Below are 23,866 nucleotides of genomic sequence, written 5' to 3'. Positions count from 1 at the left end.
GACAAATGACAACGCTGTGATGTCACCACCCCAACTTGATTGATTTTATGTTGTACTGTTCAATAACGTTTGAAAAAATGCCTTGCGCACTTTTCAACTTCTTGCTATTTTTCTGGTGTTGTTGTGCATTGCAGAGAGAGAAGCCAAAGTCTGGGCAGTCCTTGCATTGGTTAAATCCATGTCACAGTGCTTACCGACACCACGTGACCTGTCCCTTCATTGCCTTGCCCCACCCCCCGAGGATCGTTTTTAGCCCTTTAAGTAGATTTTTGGCAACATGGCTGGTCCGCGGTGTTTGTTCCCTTTGTCCCAGACGACCTGTGCAGGTGCTTCTAATCCTGGGAACCAAAATGCACCTACGCCAGGTAAACCCAAGAGTCGTCACGTGTTCGTCAAACAAAATTCATCCGTACGTTATCGCAGTCGCTTATCCACACGAGGGATTTTGCACAATTGACACAATTTATATTGAATATCACAAATGAAATATCGGGCAAACATAGCCAAAGTGAACTTCAATGTAGTTTTTAAACGCTAATATCGTTCGTTAAGGGGGGGCCCTCTGTGTGGAAGTACTCGACCCCTAAAGCTAAAAACCGGTTGGGCCAATCTCCTCCGCAACAAACCGGCGTGGAATGTTTCACAACTCGGTGGAGGTATTTGGGCACAATCTCCCGTGCAAAATTGTCTTAATTCAGCAAAAAAAAAAAAAAAAAAAAAAGGATTTGGAAGCACGAATGACCTTTTGAAGGTCACGCCACTGCATTTCAATCGGATTCAAGCCTGGACTTTGATCAAAACCTTCCCTTTGCGCCTGTAAGCCATTTGGAACTTTCCTTGCTGAAAATGTCAAAGAACGCTTTTTCACAGCTGTGAATTTGTTGGAGGGCACGGGAGCCGTTTGGGGAATGGCGTTGCGTGGCGACAATATGGCGCCCCCTCCTGTCAATTTCCACACTTTTGTTTTCTTCGGAGCGGAGCCCCTCCCAGGAAGTGACGTGGGCCGCGCAGCCAATCTGCGGCACAAACGCCAAACTCAACCGGAAGCCCCCTCCCCTCGCCCGAGCCCCCAACCAGTTTTCGTCTGTTACCGACCCAAATCGCGCGCCCGGCACGGCCCGGCCCGGCCCGGCCGCGTTCGTCCCTCGATTGAGTTCTCCGCTTGATCCTCCCTCTGCAGGTAAGAACGGTTACGCTCGGTCCGGTTCGGCCCGCGTGGCCGCTGCGCAGAGGGAGCGCCGGAGGAGGAGGGGGGCGGTCCTCCCCGAATAAAACGCACCGCAACTGAGTGAGCGCTAGGCGGGTACCGACCCGAAAAGAACCGAACTGCGTTCGTTCACGTCCGCTTCGAGCCTCTTTCCGCTCTCTTGGCGGGCCCGCTTTGAGCCGTCGCGACCGGAGACAGAAGAAGAAAAACGGGAAATTAGACGAGCGGGAATGGGCCGCAGCGACCCCTGCGGCCGCCGCCACGCAGTACGCCCAAACAGCCGAAACTAACGCTAACCTTCGTCTTAGCTGTGAAACAAACCAAACACAACTCGATTCATTTCGCTCCCATTTTGTTCGTGTCGATTAAAAGCACAAGGAATTTGTCTCCGGTATTTTCAGCCACTCCAGTATGACAACAACAGACAGAACGACAGAATACTTTGGAGACAAAGACGTTGAGATAACAATGGCGGAGCAATCAAGGTTGCTAGCAGTCTGGCAATGAAAATACACTTTTTTTTTTTTTTTTTTTTTGACAATCGTGCAAAAGAATGCAAAGTCTTCCAGAATTGACAGCAGTTAGAAAGCCTAGTCCGGAGCAACGTTTGCAGTGTTGGGTAGCTGGTGAGCGGGAAGTGGAGGCTCCGAGAGGATTTTGCATGCACTTGGCGAGTTTGGCTGCGAATATCGTATTGGCGGCTCTTTAACGCTTTGCCAGTCACACCCATTCTTTGACTCCCCAGTTGACTCCTGGTGGTGTCTCCGCAGCAGCTCCGCAGGTGCCGGTCCGACGGAAGGGTCGCCGCCATTCTTGGCCCGTCCGGCCGCACTCATTGCTTTGGTCTGGTCTGGTCTCGGTGTGTACTTTGTTGACCCCGTAATCCTCGCTCGACATTGAGTGGCGACCGCACCGTTTTTGCATAGACGCCGCCCGACTTTGGCGAAGGACAACGGTCGGATGCCGAGTCGCACGTGTTAGCGATGCTCTTAATGTGACTGTGTGATGCGGTTTCCATAGCAACATGGACACAGAGTTGTTTATGGAGTGTGAGGAGGAGGAGCTGGAGCCGTGGCAACAGGTGGACGACGGCGTGGATGAAGACGACGGCGATGGCGCCTGTCAACCAGGTGACATACATTGCTAAAAGTGCGTTTTTGTTCGGAATCCTTCATTGTCCCCTTCTGACCAAGTCGGGATTTGGTTTCAGTGGACCTAGGTCGGGGGGGGGGGGGGGGGGGGTCAAACGTACGGCCCGCGGGCCAGGCGCTGCGACGTCACACGTACTTTGGAAGGACGATGATCAGAAATCAAATATCGTGCAGTGCGAGTTCACAATGCCTGTGAGTTCAAGGTTTAGGCGTTTCAAGCTGAAAGCCACCATTTTTTTGTGTGGGGGTAGAAAAAAAGCACTTAAGCAAATATTACAAGAGATGGCAAAATGCAGCTCATTAGAAATCTTTTTGTTTCCATTGAACAGACGGCCGTATCATTTCCTGCGCTTGCTCCGTTGGTGGTGGACTGAAAATGGCAGCACAGAAATGAGGCATTTTGGCGCTCACTAGCATAAAATAGTCATAGCAGAATGACTGTGTACACGGAAACAACATGAACAACGTGGAGCTCTTTTGGGTTGCCGGGGGATGGCGTGGTCCCGACCCAGCGCTCCTCTCGTCTTTACTGATGTGTTTTTATTGCTTTTGTGGATCACGTTTCTTTTAACGTGAGAGCAGCTATGTAGTCGAGGAGAACCTTTATCCGCTCGATTCCAACTTTTGGAGTCGTAACGTCGCCGGCGACGCGGAGAGCTTCTCCGGGCCGGACGTCGATCGGCGGTCACCTACAGCTGAGGTCCGGAGACGTTACACAAAAAGCCTGATTGAACGCTATCCAGCCGCAACGTTAATGCATCGCCTGTTGAGGAACGACGCCGCGTCCGTTAGCCGGTCCTGTTCATATTGTCCATCTGTGACCTGGAAATTCGTGCGTCTTGGTCTCATTGCATCGCAGCAGCCGGAACCAACAGGCGACGCAAGGACACAATTTTTGGAGCTGTTGGTCAGTCCTCGCACGTCTGTGCTATTTGCGTTTTGATATCTTTTTTTGGACAATTTGCACTTGTGCGTGGATGTTGAGCGCCATTTTCGTCGTGTCAATGCTTTGAAATTGGACGGACGCCAAAAGGACGTTTGACCAGAGTGCGTTTGTTTTCCGCAGCTTCTTTGTCATCGTCTTCATCACTGTGGAAACCGCCTCTTCCGGCCATCCCTGCCTCCCCTCTGGTGTCTCAGGCCCCGCCCCTCATCTTGACGCAGACCGGAGGGGGGGCGCACCTCCTCCTCACCACACAGGTGCTCGAAACCACATGCACACACGTGTACGTAAGGCAACATGTGTGACCCGCAATGTAACCCGAAGCCAGTTGTGTGTGTGTGTGTGTGTGTGTGTGTGTGTGGGTGTGTGGGTGGGGGGGGGGGGCGCACTTAGAATATCGAAGTGAAACTTGCTGGCCCAGCTGGTGGCACAGCGCAAATGAGGCATTGTTCCGAGTCATACGGGTGAAGGGCCGTTGTGAAAAGCTCACAAAAAGATTCTTGATTGGGATGTCGCTTAATACGACCCCACCCACCCACCCAAAAAAAAAAAAAAAAAAAATGCCGCAAAACAAGGAGGAGCCGTTGGCTGCCAGCGGCGGTCCCGTAGTCACGACCCGGCACTCCCCTGGTCTTTGCTGATCCCTTGTGAATCATCTCATTTCTTGCAATGTGTCTTTATTTGTCCCACTCATTGTTTGAGCTGTCATGCATCGGAGGCTTTTCGAGCCTTTTAAGGTCCCGCCACGCATTCAAGTTTGGACTTGGACTCGGCCGGCCGCTCCAAAACCTTCATTTCACTTTTTCCCAACCATTCAGAAATTGACTCGCTGGTGTGTTTTGGATTGTTCTCCTGCTGCAGAACCCAAGTGTGTTGCAGCTTCAACTCCAAAACGGATCCTTTGGGATTTTCCGTTCAAGAGCAGAATTCCTCGTTCCTACTTTTCCAGGTAGAAGAAGAAGAGGAACGCGCAGAGCCTGACTTTGAATGTTGGGACTATGACGGGAAAAGCTCAGGAGTTGGTTGACATGACGATTAGGAGAAAGGTTGATTTATGACTGATTCGTCTATTGTGCATCCAAGAGCGCAGGTGGAAAGGGAGGAAGGTCACAAGTTTAGGAGCAGGGTTTAAAGTGTTTTACTATGGAGTAGAAGATGGAAAGAGAAATGGGCTCGGGGTTATTTTGAAGGAAGAGCTGGCTAAAAATGTCTTGGAGGTGAAAAGAGTCAAAGATCGAGTGATGAGGCTGAAATTTCAAATGAAGGTTTTTATGTATAAAGCGACGAGCGGCTGTGCCCCACAGGTAGGGCTGAGATGTGACCTAGAATTGAAGGAGAAATTCTGGTCCCAGACCCAGACCCAGACAGCTTTGTGATGGGTGCAGGTTGGAATGGACATGTCGGTGACGCTAGTGGCGGCTGTGGCCAGCGGGAACTCCGCACCGCTCCATCCAGTATGGGAACGACGTGGACCGACCGTGTACGTGTATACTAAAAACTTGTGTATGTCGTTCTCGCTCAGGCGTTTCCCCTGCCGTCGCCCAGACCTTCGCTTTTCGTCACCCTTCCGCAGATGCCCCGTAGGTGGCGCCGCTATCGGCAAAAAAAAAAATGCATTGACCTTTTTTCGCTAACTGCGGCATTCCTGTCTGCGCAGCGCCTGCGGTACGACCCGGCGCGGGCGTGTCCTCTGGCCAGCCCCGGGGCCACGGCTTTCCTCCCGCTCAGCTGGCCCTCCGTGCCAGCAGGGGGCACCAAGGTCGGGAGGATGAAGAGGGGGGGGGGGGCTACTACTCGGTCCTCTGATGGATTCTTTTTTTTTTTTTCTTCCAGTGAACGTTCACCTGCCTCAGCCGGGTGACGCCAAAGCCTCCAACTCGTCAGGTTTGTCGCTTCACGCCGCTCACTTTTATGGCACAAAAACTACTTTGCCCTTTTTTTGGCATTCCAGTCCAGTGCTGGTTTGGGCAAATCTAGCTTTACTTCACCAATGAAGTGAACATTTTGTTTCAGGTGTTAGCTTTTTTCCCCATGTTACCCTGTAATGTAAAAGTGCCCCCAGTGATGATTTTTTTCTTTTTAGTGTTTTTCAAAATAATCTAGTTCCAATTTAAATTAGTCTGTTTTTTTTTTTTTTCAATCTAAATGTTGTTAGTGTGCGAGTGGTGAGGTGTCCCTGACGCTAAAAAGAAACAAAAGTAGAGCATTTGAATTCTTAATGATTTAAAGCACTCCCATCCATTCAGAATGAGACAAAGCAAAACAACACAAAGTCGAGAATTGAGCACGAGACTGGTACGACGTGCCAAGTGGAGCGTATCGTCGCTAAAGTCTCACGTCCATGCAAAGCGGGAGTCCTCAAGTCCACGCTTAAAGCGCCGGTGGTGGCACCGCTCCCGGGCCTGACCAGTACTGAAGTTTGGATCGGACCGGTTGTTGACGTAAACGTGCAGTCGACCTTTCGTCAGGGCAGAAATGTGCTCGGCCAGTGCCGCCGCTCAAACGCTAAAGCGAGTTCTCTTCGTCACCTCGCTTTGATTCATGTGTCGTCCCCAACCCGGTCTTCAGCTCTTTGGTCGAGCGGGACGTATCCCTTATTATGCCGGAACACAACAGAATTGTGTCACGGTGGGGGTTGCTTCGTGTTAGAATTGAAGTTTATTGAGAATCAAGAGTTGACCCGTGGAACGGAACAACACAGCAACACAGGCGTGCTTGTCCCCAAACGACGGCGTCTCCGTAGCGCATTAGAAACACGGGGATGAGTGTGCGTGACGCGTTTAAAATCCAGGCGCAGACGGGCTGAAACCAGGTGTCAAATTCACAAGTTCATGTTTGTCGTTGCCCTAATTTAACGTGCAGCTCCCGGCCGCGCGACGGCCGCCAAGGTGGTCCTGAGCGTGGACGAGTTCTACTACGGGACGGCCGGGGGAGATCAGCCCCTGAGGAGGAAGTATCAGCAGCAGGCGCTCAAAGCAGACACCTTCGGCTGCAACATTTGCGAGCGCGCGCTCAGCGACAACCTGAGGTGAGCACGGATGCGACGGCGCCACCCTTTCTCCTCCTTTGTGGACATGACAAAGAGATGTTTGGGAGCAGGTTGGTGCAGCACACACTTCAGCACTCGCCGCTGATCCGAGGAGGCGACGACCAGAAAATGTGCGCCTTCTGTTTCCGCCAGTTTTCCAGCGGCGCCCATCTTCGGGGCCACCGCGAGCGGGTTCACGGCCCCGCGCCCTCCTCTTGTAAGTCGCCTCCTTGTCGGCTCCGCCCACGACGCGCCCACCCGCCTCGGTGTCCCCGCAGGTACGTGTCGCATCTGCGAGTGGGCCTTTGACAACGAGTCGGCGTTCCTCAACCACATGAAGGCCAATCACAAGCCGGGAGAGATGCCCTACGTCTGCCAGGTGGGGGTGGCTTCACTGGTCGATTGGTTTGGGATTTCAAACCCGCGAGTGGTTAAGCGTGCACTTTATCTTCATTAAAAGCGCCTAGCGCAATGACGTCATACGAGGATGTCAATTCGCCCCCTGGCCCCATTCGCCAGCCTATTCCAAGCGCATCTGGGATTCAATGGAAAATTGGTGTGAAAGAGAAGGAGACCCCAACCTCGAGCTGTCACCTCATTGTGGTTGCATGAATCTGTCCCAGGAATTGTAGGAGCTAACTTTTGGGGGGGCTCGATCAGCCAGAGAAAACCGGCACGACGGACCACCTAACCCTAAGCCCGATTTAGAAAGGAGTGAAATTCACGGACGACGGCCGGACTTCTGCTGCTCGGAGCTTGACGGCGACGGGCCGGCGGCCGGCCGGGTCTGCACCGTGAGGCCCGACCGAAGACGTTAAGCGGGTCCCGTGAGAGAGGCCCAGAGGGTCGGGTGCGGTGTCAAAAGAGTGGGAGCTTGCCGTTGGGTCAGTGGATCATTTTTTTTTTCCGCTGAGGGTGGAGTCCGCCAAGGCTGTCAGCGATTCTGTTCACCGGCTCCACAAATCGAATTTCTAGTCAGAGGGGAGGTGTTGGCTCCATTAGCGTGCTGCCCGGTTGTCCACATGCAGGCCTCCCAACCTTACACTGATATCCAATTCTAAAAATTGCTCAACGTAATCATTGACGCAAGGTCTGGACTCCAGAGCAATATTCAACAACGGGACGGGATTGGAGGCAGGTTAGGCACCTTTTATCCCAGCAGTTTTTGTCCTCTCCTCAGGTGTGCTTCTACCGCTCGTCCTTCTACTCGGATGTCCTGCAGCACTTCGCCAGCTTCCACCGAGATTCGCGCTATCTGCTTTGCGTCTTCTGCCTGAAAGTCAGCAGGAACGTGGTCAGCTACCAGAAGCACGTCCTGCGCCACCAGGTACTCGCGCGCGCTGGCGCTTTGCCGGGTTTTGTGTACTGAACAGAGAGGAGCTCGCTCGCTTGTCCGCAATCCCGTTTGATGTGGTTTACTCAAATGCGACCGGATGGAGTCGTGACAACACCAGCGGATGGCGCTGATTGTATTATAAGAAGAAAATGACACGTGTGTCAGGACAGGAGAGAACATTCACGTAAGGCTCGCTTGACGTATGTTTGTGTACTTTTAATACGCAGCAAAATGTCGTGCGCGGTCACAGTCCAAATCGCGCTCAACTCGTATCTCAAGGCACCAAAGTTTGAGATGAGAGCGTCTTTGCACAATGCGAGCGTCCGGTCGTCTTTCGAATGTACGGTTCCGCAAGGTCGGATATGGGAAGACCGAATTAGAGGTTTTCTAAATAGGATGATGACGATGGTTCTGATGTTAAAGCGGTCTGAGGAGTTGCTGTGTCTTGTCAGGCGGGCCAGGCTTTCCACTGCAGCCGATGTCGCCTTCAGTTTGCCTTCCTGGCGGACAAAAAGCGCCACAAGCTGGAACGCCACCGCAGCGTCCGGAGGCCCGCCAAGCTGGACGGGCTGCCCCTCGGTTCAAAGGTTAGCTGACGCGTAACGGCGCTTAGCCGATGCTTGCTGTCGCGATTGCAGTTAACGGGGGTGTGTGGGGGTCTACGCAGGTGACCATCCGCATGTACGGGAAAAGAAGACTTCCGGTGGCGGCGGTCGGGGGCGGGGCCCGACTCCTGCAGGGCCCCGCCTGCCTCATCCAGCCCATGAAGATCAAGACGGAGCGGCAGAAAGGGAGCCCTCCGTCGGCCGACCCCCCCCGCTATCCACCTGACGGGCAGGGCCCGGTGCGGAGCGGCAGGTGACGATTCCGCACTCACTCGAAGCAAACTCCAGTCTTGAAAAAGTACAATAAATCCCAAATATTGGGGGAGGGAACCACCTATGAATCTCCCCCCCCATCACAAGTACAAACCATAACCAAACTCTTTTGCTATGGAGCAAGCGACAGCATCTGTAAATTTTGCCGTTGACTCGTGAGGCGGAACCCGACTGAACCCGTCGGCAATCCAACGTTGTTTGGGGATCGCTTGGGATGACCGAGAAGTCGCCGCATTTATTCTCGTCGCCCTGCACGCGTCATGTAGTACGCGGTGGTGTTGTTTGAAATTTTGAAACGACTTCTACAGAGTCCTACACAAACTTTCACTCTGTTTTCTTTTCATACAAGCAACGCAGCTGCTGCACCGCGCTTTCGTTCCGCACATACGAGCACCTGAATTAGTTGCTCAGACGAACGATGCGGCGCAATCAAAAGTGAATTTTGTGTGCGTCAGGTTGTTTTGTTTGGAGTGCGGCGGAGAGGTGTCGGACTTTTCGGCGCACTACCCCACACACGTGCGCTGCCTGCTCTGCGCTTTTGCCAGCTGCTGCTCTCGGGCGTACGCCGCCCACATGATCCGGTAAGACCGCACCTACCTGGGCGGGGCCATCTGGATGGCGCTTACGCTTAATTGACGCGGTCCGATTGCAGCCACCACGTGCCGCACACCAAAGACCAACTTCTTCCTCTGCATCGGCGTCCCCCCCCCTGGTAAGACGCCGGCTCCTCCGTTTGAGAACCGGGAAGTAGCCGCTGACCAGGGCGTCGTTGTCTTTCAGTCCTTTCTTCCTGCTGTGTTCCTGCTGCGACTTCGCATCCGTGTCTGGGGACAAGATGGCCGAACACCTCCTGGTCAACCCGGAGCACCGGAGCGCCACCTGTCGCTCCAGGGGTGAGTGCGCTGCTTTTTGTCAGTACTGATACCGACGCGGGCTCTCCTGGTTCCCGGTCAACCTAAGCACGGCCGGCGCTGTCCAATCGAGAAACGGCAACAAGTAGCTGGTCGAAGTCAATGTGTATTGAAAATAGGCCGAGACCGTGACGGTGCACGATTTGCTTTCTTCCAGACGTATCAAAACAAAGTTTCAGAGTTCTTCGTTACTGAAGGTGGCGCAGGAAAACATGATGAGAGATTGGAATTTAGTTTTAAAAATAAAAGACTTCAGTGGTACGCGTTTCTTATAAGTTCCTTTTTTCATGGAAATGAAAATGGCTTCACCCTGCCCGTTTGCCGCCTCGCCGTTGGCTAATTGAAAGAGGATGTCGCGACGCCAATATTGGGGGCAGTGAACAGTTGGACTGCAGTTGACAAGTAAAAATGTCAAGTCAATGAGTTGAATACCCTCCGAGCTTCTTTAACCTTGTGCCATCACCTTTGTGGCAAACATTTACATCTACAAATATGTTGTTCAAAAATCGCTGGCCTCGAATAGGAAAAAGGTTGAATCTGGTCGCTAGACCAGAGCTTTCAAAACGTGTCAACTGAGTATGAAATGACAGAGATAAGAGTAAAAAGATTTGGGATTTTGAGGAAGATTTCCAATCCCAGTTGGACTTTGTGTACTCCTCTAGTTAAAAAAAAAAAAAAAAAACTATTTGAAATAAATTTCATTGAGGAGGATGGCGTACTCGTAAACATTTCTTTAAGCTTCTTCTTAAAAGGTTCTTCTTGTTTCCAGTTTACGTTGAACCAGACATCCCGCTGTGTTCAGACGAAGAGATACCAAGCACTGTCGAGCCTGACGAGCCGGTTCAGGACGAGGACTGGAGGTTGGCGGACAGTTGGAAGCAACCAGAGGAGTACCTTGACGGAAAGACCCGCATTGCGCCTTTCACTCACCCCTGCGGACCTCGTCAGCCGCTACTGAAGAACGGTGACGCCGTGGATTTCTTCAACCTGTTGTTCCCCGCGGCGCTGGTAGAACTGATCACCGCCGAGACAAATGCCCACGCCAAGACCTGCCGCTACCTGGGCTCGGGCTGCCAGGACTGGGTTCCGGTCACCCCCCAAGAAATCAAAGCGTTCCTGGGTCTGTGTATCCTGATGGGACTTCAAAACCTCCCTGAGCCGTCTCAGTACTGGTCCTGGAATGAGCGCGAGGACGGCCCCACCTTCCAGCGTACCATGAGCCCGGAACGCTTCAAGCAACTGGCGTCCCACATCCGCATGGGAAGCTTCAATGCTGACGAGTATGAGCCTGGCCGCAAAGCCAGCGACCCACTGCGTGTCTTCAGGCGCATGCTGGACATCCTGACTGGGGCCATGTGGGACGCCTATCAGCCCAACTGCTGCCTGACTGTGGACCGAGCGCTGCTTCCCGGTCTGGAGGGGGACTTCAGAACGAGTACCTCCAGGAGTCAGCCTCAGGTGTGGCTGCTGTGTGACTCCAAGTCTGGCTACTGCCACCGCCTCGTCATCCAGATGGGTGAGAAGGTGAGCCAGGAGGCGGGCTTTGACGTGGTGCAGGAGCTAGTCGAGGGTCTGGAGAACAAGCACCACCAGATCTACTTGGCCAATGCGCTGACATCTGTACCCCTGGTGCAGAAGCTTCTGGCGCAAGGTATCTACACCTCCAGCTCCTTCCCGCCTCCCAACCGCATCCTGCCTGCGGCACTCTGGGAGGATGGCCGGCTGGACAAGCCCGGGGACTTCCTGCAGAGGTGCTGGGGTTCCCTACTGGCCACACGCTGGAGGGACACCAAGGAGATGGGCTGCCTGTCCACAAATGCCCACGCGGGGGAAGCAGACACTGTGTGGAGGCGGTCTCTGACCAACGCGGGTGGCTTGGATCCCCTGACTCGGCCAATGGCCTTCAGACTCCTACAGGAGAACATGCGAGGCGTGGACATCTGCAAACAGTTGCTGGCCTGCAACCCTCTGGGTGGAATTCTGCAGGACCGACACTGGCGTGGTCTCTTTTGGTTCCTGGTCAACCTGAGCGTGGTCAACGCCTTCATCATTCTGCGCGAAAGCCGCAAGGACAGCCCGCCAGCCTGGGTGCGGGACGGCCTCTTCACCCAGGTCAACTTCCGCAGGCGTCTGGGTGTCCAGCTGGCCGAGTGCGCCCACAAACCGCTGGAAAAGAGCGGCGTGCGGCGGTCCAAAGCGGAAAGGGCGGATCAAAACGTCCAACGACAACACCGGATGGGCAAGATTGGCGGCTGCTCCAAGAGGTGCCAACACTGCGATGGGAACAAGGATGGCGCCTGGGGGTGCGTCGTATGTGGAGTGGGACTGTGCAAGGAGCCACGATGCTTCTGGGAGTTTCACGGACTGTCGCCTCTCAACCAAGGTCTGTCCGCTCTCAAGGTCATCTGAAGGTCTCACTGCTGATTGCTGCTTAGAGCTGTTTGTTGTCCTCGTTCTCCGCAGGCCTAACGGACGTGGGATTCCTGGAAAGTGGCCGGAGGTAACGAGATCCCGTTGCTCGGGTTTGGGTGGGGCTGGGTCTTATGTCAGCAAAACAAATGACACTATTCAAATCCAAGTTTTTCTCTGGGATTTTCTTGAACTTGCATCAATTTACACATACATAATGAAATGTGTACTTTTGCGAAGTGTTCAATGTTATCTCATTCCTTTGATCAAATCGTACTTAAAAAATTGGCCTCTGACTCAAAAATGCCCAATTTATTTATGTTGACGGGAATGAGTGAGTTCTGAATCCGAATCCAATCGTTGCGCCACGTACTATTTCAAAACAAAGACGTCATCTTCCAACAATTTCAAATATCCAATTTGATTTTTTTGGACAAAAAAATGGATTGAAACGGAAAGGAAGTAGGCTGGCACATTGTTTAAAATGGCTGACTTTGACCGGGATCCCTCGCCGTGCCGCCGGTTTTGTTCCTGCCTCGGTTAGACTTGACGGAGATTTGATCGGCGGTATCGGCCGTTAGAGCATTTCATGCTGATGGGTTGATTGACTTGGTCATAACTCGCCGATCCGATAAATGAGGTCATTGATCGCCGCCGTAAAAGACGTTTACTTCGCGTCGCCATTGTGCCCAGTATTTTTTTATTTATTTTTTTTTTTTTAACACAAATGCAAGTTTATATTTCGTCTTGGCACGTGTCTTTTGCTGTAGAGCTCGAACTATCCTGACAGACGGCCAATAAAGTTAAGCGGCAGCGTGGGGCACACAAGACGTAAATACTCACTGGCTGGATGGCTCGACGCGCCCCCTCCAGCGTTGATCGGTGCCGCCATAAATATCTGTCCAACTTTTCGCAATCGTCTTACCAGACGCCTAATTCCGCAAAACATCGGCCCGGTGGAGGACAAGCGACATCATGGCGTTCCCCCTTGCGGCCACCCCGAGGTCAAACGCGCATATGCGCAGAAACGACGCCGATTCAATTCACTGATGGCTTTTCCACGCCCACTCCAGCTATGATTGTGAACGCGACCGGTTGTTTGTTTCTACGTGCCCTGCAATTGACCGGCAACCAGTTGAGGGTGTACCCTGCCTCCTGCCCGATGATATCTGGGTTTGGCTCCAGCGCTTCCGCGACCCTCGTGAGGATAAGCGCCTCGGAAAATAGATGAACGGATAGTAATCATTCATTTCGGTTGCCCAGCCATCTCGGTTTGTGACTCATGTGTTGATTGTGTGTGACAGCGGCGAGGTGGAGCCTGACAAAGTCCATGACCACCTGGCCCCTCTGGAGGACTTGGACTTCTCTGAAGACGAGTGTCCAAACGAGCCAGAGGAAAGCGATTCTATAAAAGAGGAGGCCCTTTCCCCCCCCTCACCTCATCCCACAGATCTCAGCAGGCAGACGGCCACTCCCGTCCCCAAAGAAAGAGTCGACTTCCTGTCGGCTCACCAGTTGAGGGTGGCGCTTCTGGCTTTATGCGGAGGACTGCGCCAAGCTTCCACGGTCTTCGCCACTGAGCTGCAACTTATCCGGTTCTGGCTGAAGGAGGCCAGGAAGCATCTGAAGCAAAAGAGCCGTGAACTTGAGGTCCCCGTCCAAGGGGTTGGCGAGGCCTGCCTGGTGGCATGGGTGCTGAGCCAGCGCGAGCAGCAGCTTCCTGTCAGCGAGAGCGTCTTCTTCCACAAAGCGGCCACGCTCAACAAGAACGGAGCATTGGGAGACACCTTCCACATGTCGTACGACTGGGCCGTGCTCTTCATGCTTCGGTACCAGCTCGGCCCGACGCCTCCGGGCAGGACACAGACGCGGGCTCGCGCTCTGCCGCAATCTCTGCAGGCGAGCATTCGGACGTTCAAAGACTTTACCCGTAAAGTGATCCGGGTCCACCATCTATCTGATAGTTCGGTCGCCGTGATGGATGAGTTACACTTGTTTGTGGATTTGAGGAGCTTTCGGGACCGGCAGCACCGAGCTGAGGGTTTGCAGTTCACCGGGTCGGTACCGCTGGTCACAGTTTGTCTGTCGGCGCTGGCCGACGGAACCGTGCTTCCCGCCTTGGTGCTGACCAAAGGACAGCCGATCGATGAGATTCTGCCAGACTTTGTTGTGCTGGAAGTCAATTCGCTGAATCCGTCTGCCGAGGAGGCATTTAAACTCTGGACTCAAAAGATTTGGCTTCAGTATATTTCTGGGCCAGTTCGCCACAGAAACTCCATGTTGGTTTTGGACCAGTATCAAGACCACGTGGGAGACGTTTCTCTCAGTAACCTGAGTGGCTGGGGCACCCTTCCCGCCGTGATCCCCGAAGGATGTTCCTTCCTCCTGCAGCCTCTGGACCTCGGCATCAAGCCGGCGCTGGAGCGTTTCTTGCGGGCTCGTTGGAACAAGTTCAGCGCAGAAAAGCCGAAAGAGCCTGAAGACGCCGCGGCACCTGGACAACTGCAAGACCTTGCCGCTCAGATGCTGATCCGCTGGACGGTCCAAGCCTTGACACGTCTCAAAGACCTCCGCCGGCTGTGGAGAAGGTCTTTTGAGATTGCAGGGATCCTGCCAGTGACAGAACCTGGTGAGGAAGGTTCTGACAGAGAGGAGAAGCAGCAGAAACTTCTACAGGAGCTTGAAGAGATATTGCTGTCCTCTGAAGACTGTTTGGACCTCGTACAAATAGAAGGTGAAGATGACTCTGACGATGATCAGAAGTCCGCAGAGAACAACGAAGAGGGTGATCCGGAAGGCGAGGTAGATCTAGAGGCTAAAACCAACACCAACCGGGAAAAGATTAGTGAGGAGGACAGTCAGGAAGGAGGAGAAGAACCAGGGGGGGACACCAAAATAGATGGAGAAGAGCTTACAACGATGGAGGAGGACAGCGGAGAAGAAGTAGAGAAGGAGACCGAGGACAGGAAGGAGGCCACCAAGGAGCGCAGAGAGACCAGGATTATGATCGGAGAGGAAGTCGGCCACGAGTGGAAGATAACCATGAAAACGAGGATGGAGAGGCCCCAGACGGACCAAGACAAGGTTCAAGAAATGGATCGGAGGTGAGGGTCATTCAGGGTCATTCGAGGACCCAAAGTGGACCAGCTGAAGTGTTGGACACTTTTGTGACTTTTGCCATTGATGTTGTTAAAAACTCCATCATCAGTCATTTTGACTCGCGAACATGGAAAGCTGGGTCCTGGCCTCGAGCTTCCAAACTGAGCTAGTTTTGGGTTAGGGTTAGTGTCGTTAACCTGAAGTCCCTCTCATTGAACAGCAGCCAGCCCTGTTGGAACGCTCCATGCAAACTCATCTGTCACATGCTAATGATAACTTATAGCATGTAGCCTAGCTTGCACAACATGAGGGAGGAGCTCCTCAAAGGTACAATTGTTGTTGTGGTTCTGTCACTTCCTGTCTGTGGCTTCTGGCCAATCACGTGGCATCATCGCAGGTCGCATGCTTACGGTGGGTGGGGCTAATTAGTCGCCTGAATGATGCTCGTCATTTCCTATTTTTCACTATAAAAGTCTTTGTTGTAAATTTAGTTTTGCCTTGTTTTTCTTCTTTGTGTGAATGTGGCTGTCCTTTTAAGCTTTTAGTTTGGATGGAGAATCCGGAACAGTTTTACTGCATCACGTTGCAGTTTTTGACCTTCCTCTGTGATTTCTTCCTATTTTAATTGACGTTTTATTCAGGATGAGATTTGATTGGTCGAACAGAAAACAATTTCTAAAAGGATGGGGGCGGCGGGGGGTGTAAACTTTAAACAAAATGAAAAAAGTTAATCATTCCTTATGTAGAACAGAGCAAGGTTACAGGAAATATGGATGTAGCGCTACACCATGTGAAGGAAGCAAAGGACACGAGAAGAAGGGACGCAAGGCCAAGATTGTGAACCGGGCGGCCTTTGCAACTGGAATGTGCTGGGACTGACTGACTAAGTGAATTATAGGAGTCTATAGAAGTTGTGTGTGTGTGTGTGGGGGGGGGGGTGCTTTTGCATAGATGAGTTATTTGCTAGTCCCACACCCGGTGAAAAGAATCCCGCGGGGTGGGTTGCCTACGGACACGCGCGTGCGTATTCACAGCAAAAAGAAAACTGCTGTGTCCGCAACGTGGAGGCGAAGGACCTCACTCGATTAAATCCAGGACGGAACCGGGACCCCGCGGACAGGACAGGGTCCAACGCCTCTGAGGAGCCCCGACTACTGGCTACCAGATGGTGGCCGCGGCGGACCGACCGACAGACGACATCTCAGCGGTCATCAAGAAGGTTCAACACTTGGCGAGAATCCTCAGGAAAAAACTACCTGGCTGCTGACGGACTGCGTCTCCATCTGGTACAGACGGGCAATGCGCTCGGAGGACAATCGAAGCGGTCAGCCCCCCGCGGCTCGGTCCCCCGGAACGTTATCGAGGACGCGACGCCCCGGTTTTCAACTCTCGGAGCTCCTGCCGGCCGGAAGGCAAAAGCAAGAAGCAACACACCGAGGGAGAGGTTTTTTGGGGGTCTGTTTTCCTTCCGAGAGCCATCACCGCCATGAGCTCTCATTTTTCCCGTGGCCAGGGAATAAATGTCAAGGCTTTTATTTTTATTCCTATTCCTATCATTTCTCTCTTGCTTTTAAGTATGGACTGATAAGCAGAAGCTCTCCTATTTGGTACCGCGGCGATACCATGACAACAAATGTCCTTCACTCACTCGGGCGCCCGAATTCATTGTTTCTATTGTGGTCGTCCTCTTGCTCGAGGCTCCGCCCACAGTCTGATTTCCGCGGGGTCGTAGCTCCGCCTCCTGTATCCGATTGGGGGGTGGGGGGGGGGCTGAGCATAAATGCACGTAGTAAAGTTTGTGCTTCCCAGAGTGCGTGCGGAACGGAACGCAAGCGACGTTGACATGGGTGAGTTCTTGCCAGCAAAAAACTTTGGACACAATTTCTTGGTGTGTTTACGAGGTGCAATTGCACAGATGAGTGTGTTGTGTGTGTGTGTGCGCACCTGACTGGCTCTTACGTAACTGTGACCGGCGGACCCCTCACCGACTGAGTTCGCCAGGTCACTTTCTGCTGTTTTCGTCAAGTCTGGTGCACATTTTGGTCATGCCGATGACCTTTGGACTCGGGCACCGGGGAGCTGTGGATATTTGGAACGGCGCCCGACCGTGCGCCAGATTCATTTAGGTTCAGCGTGCAGATGAAGAAATGGAATTGCTGTCATCAGTTGTTCGTTTGAAACACTTTTCGTCCAGCAGTGATGATTTATTGGAGGTCCCGTGAGCATTTTGTGTGCTTTTAGTCGAAACATCGGGAGAAGTCATCTGTGCAGGAATCTTTCCCCAAGTTTCTCTTATCCCGTGGAAAGATTTGCAACTATTGCGCCGTCCTGGACCCGCCGGCCGGTCACTCATTTCACCACAACAAAACTCATTTTGGGACACAAAAATGGATATGCCAACGCTTCAAAATTTAGAATTGAAGAAGCTTAATGAGGAGGAAGGATTGTCAACGGTCGCCTTTGCAGATTAATCAGTGACCCAGTTTAGGCAAAACGACTCGTGTAGCGTAAAGAGCGAGTTGAGTCGGAGTTGTGAACTCAAAAGCAGAAACGACCTTTGATTTTCAACACACAAGCACGGTAAAATGGAGCAATTCGCTTCATACAGAAAGCAAAAATACTTTCCGGTGTTTTTACTCATAGTGTCAAGCGTGTTGCGGTCGACGGATCTCAGGTGGAAACGCGAAGGCCGGCAAAGACGTTCTGCCCGTCCGTCCTCAGTATTGAGGGTCCGTGCCTGGTTTTGTGCCAAGAGCGTCTGTTGGGCTTCCTCGGCTCCGGTTTTACCTTCAACTCCCCAGAAATCCAAGCGGTGAGATGGACTTGAAGTGTCGTCAGTCCACAAGTCACCGCGACCCGCAAAAAAGCTGAAACCGCCGTCGGGGTTGCGAAATTGCTGTGACAATTCTTCACGCGCTGCCTTTGGCTTGGATGAGTCCTTGTGGGGGGTGGGGGTCTCCTTTCGTTGTGCCGGAGAGAAGCTGAATGCCTCGCAAAGTTTTAACGTTGACCTCGTTGGGTCGTGCAAAGTGACTGAAGTGCGACGGAATTTCCTGTGACTCGGTCGGAACCTTTTTGCGCGGGCCGAGGCATCTGGCAGCTGTCGCAACGTTCAGTCTCGTTTTACTCCGACAAAAGTCCAACAGAGCGTTTGACTTCTTAACCCGAGCGCAGAATGTCCCCTTCTCGACCGAACACGTCAAACGCCGGACGATCTTGTGCCTTTCGGGACATGTCGTGACTGCAGGAAAAGTGACGTGAAACGGACGGTACGCCTTCAAACAAGCGGCCAATAAGGACAAAAAGAGGAGGATCAGAAGCCGTGTACTTTGGATAAACGAGTAGTATTTATTTTCCTGTGTTGTTCCGGGGGCACAATCCCCTCGGAAGCCTTTTGGCTAACATTGCCGCGTACCCAGAAGCGTCTGCTCGCCTTCGTTTTGTGAGCTCGCTTGACGTTTCAAGATCAGTTGAGGAAACGCCACATTTGCTGATCAAGAATTTCATGACTTCTGGACTGGACCAAACCAAGTCGGCTTTACGTGCGAGGAGAAACCTTCAGGTAAAGCTTCTGACGAGGAAATTTCCCGTGACACGAGCGGCTCCGTTTTTAGCTTGGTGCCAAAGGCTGCGAATGCTTTTGTCTGTCCGCTATGTGTGACACCCCCCCCCCCCCGCCCCGCCCCTCATAATTTTGCAAACGTATCACAACAAGAAAATCAGGTCTGTAAGTGACTACAAAACGGGGCGGGGGAGGTCAGAGGTCACGCGGGACCCAGTTCATACTTCCTGCCGGGTGACCTTTGCCCTTGCATCTGCGCAGCCGGCTGCTTGAGTTGCGGACCGGGATACCGGAGCCCGCTTGACGCCATGAAGGGTGAGTGCGCCCGGGTGTGCGTACGTCAAAACAAGGAGCATGCGTGACTGCGTGCGTGTGTGTCTTAAGGCGACCGCGAGAAGATGGTGTACCTGCCGTGCGTCTACCGCAACACGGCCACTCTTCGGCCCGACTACTTGGCCACCGTCGACGTGGACCCGGAGTCCGCATCCTACTGCCAGGTGACGCCGTCGCTCCTCCGTCCGGTTTTGAGCGGTCTCCAGTAAATTTCCACGGGAAGCTGCGGTGGGCCATTTGGGGAAAAACTTCAATTCAGAATTGAGGGTCCCTCGAATCTGTGTCCTTTTTGTCAGAAGCAGGCTGCAAAAAAAGTAGAAATACGGAACGCGCGACCCCCCCCCCCCCCAAGCCACCCGTGAGTAACACAGCCAAGTCCAATTTCAAATATGAATGGAAATTGTAAAATAAGTCATTTGACATCCATTATCCAATGTGGCGTCGCGGGGGCGGCACGGAAGTCCAGACTCTCCCCTTCGTCCAGCTCTTCCGGGTAAATCTCAAGGTGTTTCCGGGCCGGCCGGGAGACCTCGTCTCTCCGGGGTCCCCCGGGGCCTCTTCCCAGCGGGACGTGGCCCAAACACCTGACCGGGGAGGCTTCCGGTGGCAGGCAGGGAGGGCAACCGCCCCCTCCCCTCATCCGGCTCCTTTGGGAACGGAGGAGCAGCGGCTCCAGCCGACCTCCTCGCCCCACATCCCCTGCGGCTACGGCGGAAACTCATTTTGCAATCTTGCGATCTTTTGGGTCACCACTCACAGTCTGTAAGGGTTGGAATGAAGCTCCAGTGCTAAACCAAGAGCTTTGCCTTTGCTGGTTTAACGCTCCGAAACCCAAGTCAAAAAGCCCTCGGCATTTAGTGCCAAACTCTTTTGGGCAATGCGCTCTTCATTTTCAAATGGACTTGCGTGAAATCTGCTCATTTTGAGCAGGATTTGGATCTATCCATTGTCAAGTTCCCGATTAAGAACCAACCTTCCATTGAGTTAAATTCCCATTGAGCCGGCACAAAACGTTTTTCACTTTGAAAATTGCGGTACCAGTCAGTTCCCATTGCGGGTGGTCCAGCTGGTTTTGACCCGTGTCGGCCGTTTCCAGGTGGTCCACCGTCTTCCGATGCCCAACGTGAACGACGAGCTTCACCACAGCGGCTGGAACGCGTGCAGCAGCTGCTTCGGGGACGCGTCCAAGAAGCGCGACCGCCTCATCCTTCCCGCCCTCATCTCCTCTCGGGTCTACGTGGTCGACGTCGGCACCGACCCCAGGAAACCGAGACTCCACAAGGTCCGCCGAACAAATGTCAAGGCGCCGTCCTCAAGTGGGACGTGATGGAGCTTGTTCACTTGTCAGTCCCATATACCTTGTCGTTCAAAAGTTAAGCGAGCCTTTCACATCATTCAAACGTGCTGAAGACAAGTCTTTGACTTAACTACAGGTGGTGTCTGCACCAAAGACTCTCATAACAAGAGTCAATTTTCTGTCAACACGTAAGTCGGGACAGAACCCTCCGCAAATCCACCAGCAGTATGGTTATAGTCGAACTCCGGATCCGACCGAGCTGACGTTAGTCGGCGACTGTCGGGAGTTTAAAAACTTGCGAATGTCATTGCAGATATTGACTGGCCAGAATGCATCCTCAAATGTTGAATCAAAGTGATTGTTGTGGCCCGGCCGTCCATTCCACATCACGTTTGTCCGTCGCCGCTCTCAATACGAGAGGGCGTGCTCCTCGGTGCGAGGGAGGGGCTTGACTGACTGACTGACCGACCGACGGGCCGAGCTTCTGAGCATCAGAGCGTTGTCATTTTAACTTGAAAACGCAACATACAAAATGGACAAGCAAAGTCCCAAGTCTTCAAGTCCAAAATCTGACGTTCAAGTCTCTTGGTTTTCGTCAAGTCATCTCAACAGTGACTTGAGTCGATTCCTATCGCAGATTTTCAAACTACCATGCCCTTGGTTCTTTTTGTTTTACTCTCAGACTGTTGAGCCAGTGGATCTGTACTGGAAATGCGGCTTGGCCAACCCCCACACAACCCACTGTCTGGGCTCCGGTCAAATCCTGATCAGTTGCATGGGGGACCCGTCGGGGGCCGGAAAAGGTTAGACCGGCACTGGAGCCAGACCCCCGGCGGCTACGGGTTTTGCGACTCATCCTCTCTGTCGCCCTCTCAGGTGGCTTTGTGCTACTGGACGGCGAGACGTTCGAGGTGATCGGCAACTGGGAGCATCCGGGTGAAGCCGCCCCCTTTGGGTATGACTTCTGGTACCAGCCGCGCCATAACGTGATGATCAGCACCGAGTGGGGGGCCCCTAAAGCCCTCGCAGATGGTTTTAATCCCGCTCACGTCGCAGAAGGTGAGAAGAAAGACGACGACGATTTTCTTTCTTTCTCTTCGAGTTCTTGATAGAAGATGACGGAGACTTTCCATTTAAAAAAGAATCCGTTGTTTATGGTTGCCTTCCCCTGGTCTCCACAGACACGTGTCCATGACAAGGACTTCACATGTTAGGTATCAGGTTCTAGTAGTCCCGAATTAGGGTTTCACAGGGAGGAATACAGGTTCCAGCAGTCCCAAATTAGGATATCAAAGACTAAGGGTATCAGGTTATAACGTCCCATGTCGAGAGTTTACAGATGGAGAGTCAGGTACCGAAAATCTTTCAGAGAGTAACGTTCAGCTTATGGTAGGCACCTGCTCAGCATTTGAATCTTTACCCTAAGAACCTTTCCGAGTAACTTGTTGCTCCAGGCCAGTACGGCACTTCCCTCCACGTGTGGGACTGGACCACCCATAAGAGGGTGCAGACCTTGGATCTGGGAGAAGAGGGTGCCATTCCACTGGAGATCCGGTTCCTCCATGACCCAAACGCCACCGAAGGTTTTGTCGGCTGCGCTCTCAAGGGGAGCGTGTTCCGGTTCTATAAAGCGCCAGTGAGTAAACCCTGAATAACCCCACCTCCAAACCTGCAAGGCCCTCACAATGCCGTGGGGGTGACTCCACCAGAAACAGCTGTGTCTCTATTGTCAGTCTTTCCACCATTGTTGTTTGTCGTCCTTCAGACAGGAAAATGGGCTGCAGAGAAAGTCATCAGTGTTCCCAGCAAGACAGTGGAAGGATGGATGCTTCCTGAAATGCCGGGTCTGCATCAACATCGCCTGAGTCTGCCTGTTGGTCCCAGCTGACGGTCACTTATTTGCCGTCCGTCTGCAGGTCTGATCACTGACATCCTGATCTCCTTGGATGACCGTTTCCTTTACTTCAGCAACTGGCTGCATGGTGACATCAGACAGTACGACGTCAGCGACACCAGGAACCCTCGACTGGTTGGACAGGTCTGATGTGATTGGAGAGAATGTGGGGAGGCGGCCCTCTTCAAAGGAGACTTTCTTTCTGTCTGTCTGTCTGTCTGTCTGGCTGGCTGGCTGCAGGTGTTTCTGGGAGGCAGTATCACCAGCGATGGACCAGTCCGAGTCCTGGGAGACCCAGAAAACCAGCCGCAGCCTCGCCCTCGTTTTATCCAGGTCTGTCAGCCAGAACGTCCGTCTCTGGCTACTGAACTTCCTACCTACCTACCTACCTACCTGCCTGCCTACCTGTCTGTGGATTTGGCTGTCTAGCTGGCTCCCTCTCATCTTATCCATCGATCCCCACGGCTACTCTACCGTCCCATTCATCCATCTGCAGGTCTACAGTATGTGTCCGTCACCCCGTGTGCCTGTATGTGTGTATTTAGGGGAAGCTCGTCCGCGGTGGTCCTCAGATGTTGCAGCTAAGCTTGGACGGTCGCAGGCTTTATGTAACGACGTCACTGTACAGCGGCTGGGACAAACAGTTCTACCCTGAAATGCTCCGGTCAGTCCTAACCCTCTCACACGCGTGCTATTTTGCAGGCTTGTAAAACTTTGGGCCACGATGAAGCGAACGCGGCAATTGTTATTTTCAGGGAGGGCTCTGTGATGATGCAGCTTGACGTGGACTGTGTTAAGGGGGGTCTGACCCTCAACGAGAACTTCCTGGTGGACTTCGGCAAAGAGCCCGGTGGTCCGGCACTGGCTCACGAGCTGAGGTACCCCGGGGGAGACTGCACGTCTGACATCTGGCTGTGACCCCAGACGTTCTCTTCTTCTTATTTGAAATTAAGATCATCTGAATGTTCAGTATTTAGTTTCAACGTTGAGCCAAGAACAACACGACGATTGTGAAAATGAAGACAATCGGCACGACTTGCTGTTGTGATTGCACATTTGAAAATAATAATTAAAAAAAAAAAAAAAAAACACTTGGAGGATGATGGTGATCTTACTAACCGCAGCACTCTCCTTGATACAATAAAATCTTTGATGGGAAAAAAAAAACAAAAAACCTTGTGTGTATTGTTTGACAAAAGCAAACTAGCCAAATACGGTTTGGATTCTAGTTAGCGCCCGTTGAGGGTCACTTTCAAGAAAGGGTTGGGGTGCAGAAATTCCAGGACGCTCGTGTGCATGTAAAACAGAGTCGATTCATTTCCGTGTCCGCTGCGCCCCCCCCCCCCCCAAGACTCTTTCACCGGCTGTGGGGCCGCGCACTTTTAGCGACAAATGACTCACAAATGCGTGAATTGCTTGTGCACCCGTCACTTCTACTCTCGTCCCAGAGACTTTTACAATTCACTTGGTCAGTCCAAGCACCACACTTGAGTTCTACAGCCGGGGTCACGACCCACATCCTGGACTCTTCTTCTCGTGTCTTGTCTTGTCCCGTCCTTCCCTCGCAGCCCCATAAAACGGCAAGATTGAACGAAAATGCACAAGTCATTCAAGAAAGTATAATTTGAGTCCGTCAGTTTTTTTCCATTTCATGTTCATATGCTAATTTTAAAACGTTACTCAGCATTTTCTTGGTGTCTATGAGTTTTGTTTTTTTTTTCTGCAGAAAAGTCCTCAATTCTTTGGAGGACTCCTTTTGACTTGTACTTGAGTGTCATGTTGCATTTCCTCCTACTTGAATTTTTGGCTCTCCCACCC

The 23,866-nt window shown here is 52.6% G+C and overlaps 2 protein-coding genes across 9 annotated transcripts; both read left to right on the top strand.

The window, feature by feature from the left end:
• Positions 1 to 237: 237 nt before the first annotated feature.
• pogzb (pogo transposable element derived with ZNF domain b) lies at positions 238 to 15,452 on the top strand. Of its 6 annotated transcripts, none has more exons than XM_061843618.1 (18): positions 238 to 365; positions 2,228 to 2,337; positions 3,425 to 3,558; positions 4,824 to 4,881; positions 4,959 to 5,060; positions 5,135 to 5,185; positions 6,164 to 6,329; positions 6,401 to 6,546; positions 6,608 to 6,708; positions 7,510 to 7,656; positions 8,118 to 8,252; positions 8,333 to 8,523; positions 8,999 to 9,124; positions 9,196 to 9,255; positions 9,324 to 9,436; positions 10,224 to 11,837; positions 11,918 to 11,954; positions 13,168 to 15,452. In XM_061843618.1, exons 2-18 carry the CDS (start codon positions 2,232 to 2,234, stop codon positions 14,969 to 14,971), a joined length of 5,091 nt encoding a protein of 1,696 aa, XP_061699602.1. In that variant the 5' UTR covers positions 238 to 365; positions 2,228 to 2,231; the 3' UTR covers positions 14,972 to 15,452. The 6 variants fall into 6 exon arrangements, with proteins under 6 accessions (XP_061699602.1, XP_061699600.1, XP_061699601.1 ...); XM_061843616.1 differs by lacking the exon at positions 238 to 365 and adding an exon at positions 780 to 1,180 and having other exon boundaries at positions 1,953 to 2,337; XM_061843617.1 differs by lacking the exon at positions 238 to 365 and adding an exon at positions 780 to 2,066.
• Positions 15,453 to 16,733: 1,281 nt separating this feature from the next.
• selenbp1 (selenium binding protein 1) lies at positions 16,734 to 23,390 on the top strand. 3 transcript variants are annotated; one of them, XM_061843669.1, is made up of 12 exons: positions 16,734 to 16,809; positions 18,786 to 18,839; positions 18,909 to 19,021; positions 19,954 to 20,139; positions 20,837 to 20,957; positions 21,031 to 21,213; positions 21,609 to 21,790; positions 21,920 to 21,998; positions 22,071 to 22,192; positions 22,289 to 22,381; positions 22,594 to 22,712; positions 22,804 to 23,382. In XM_061843669.1, the coding sequence occupies exons 1-12, from the start codon at positions 16,743 to 16,745 to the stop codon at positions 22,964 to 22,966; spliced, it is 1,482 nt and encodes a 493-aa protein (XP_061699653.1). In that variant the 5' UTR covers positions 16,734 to 16,742; the 3' UTR covers positions 22,967 to 23,382. The 3 variants fall into 3 exon arrangements, with proteins under 3 accessions (XP_061699653.1, XP_061699655.1, XP_061699654.1); XM_061843670.1 differs by lacking the exon at positions 16,734 to 16,809 and adding an exon at positions 16,826 to 18,524 and having other exon boundaries at positions 22,804 to 23,385; XM_061843671.1 differs by lacking the exon at positions 19,954 to 20,139 and having other exon boundaries at positions 22,804 to 23,390.
• Positions 23,391 to 23,866: the final 476 nt, after the last annotated feature.

Source organism: Syngnathoides biaculeatus, chromosome 15 (assembly GCF_019802595.1).
Source record: "Syngnathoides biaculeatus isolate LvHL_M chromosome 15, ASM1980259v1, whole genome shotgun sequence".
NCBI classification, from domain to species: domain Eukaryota; kingdom Metazoa; phylum Chordata; class Actinopteri; order Syngnathiformes; family Syngnathidae; genus Syngnathoides; species Syngnathoides biaculeatus.
This window is presented reverse-complemented; position numbering and strand designations above follow the sequence as displayed.

Excerpts from the sequence above, each read along its gene's own strand:
- pogzb (XM_061843618.1), top strand. The coding sequence starts at position 2,232 with ATGGACACAGAGTTGTTTATGGAGTGTGAGGAGGAGGAGCTGGAGCCG. Across the intron at positions 6,330-6,400 it reads GCGCTCAGCGACAACCTGAG|GTTGGTGCAGCACACACTTC; the intron begins GTGAGCACGGAT and ends GTTTGGGAGCAG. Across the intron at positions 6,547-6,607 it reads CGGCCCCGCGCCCTCCTCTT|GTACGTGTCGCATCTGCGAG; the intron begins GTAAGTCGCCTC and ends GTGTCCCCGCAG.
- selenbp1 (XM_061843669.1), top strand. The coding sequence starts at position 16,743 with ATGCACGTAGTAAAGTTTGTGCTTCCCAGAGTGCGTGCGGAACGGAAC. Across the intron at positions 18,840-18,908 it reads CCCGCTTGACGCCATGAAGG|GCGACCGCGAGAAGATGGTG; the intron begins GTGAGTGCGCCC and ends GTGTGTCTTAAG. Across the intron at positions 21,791-21,919 it reads TCCGGTTCTATAAAGCGCCA|ACAGGAAAATGGGCTGCAGA; the intron begins GTGAGTAAACCC and ends GTCGTCCTTCAG.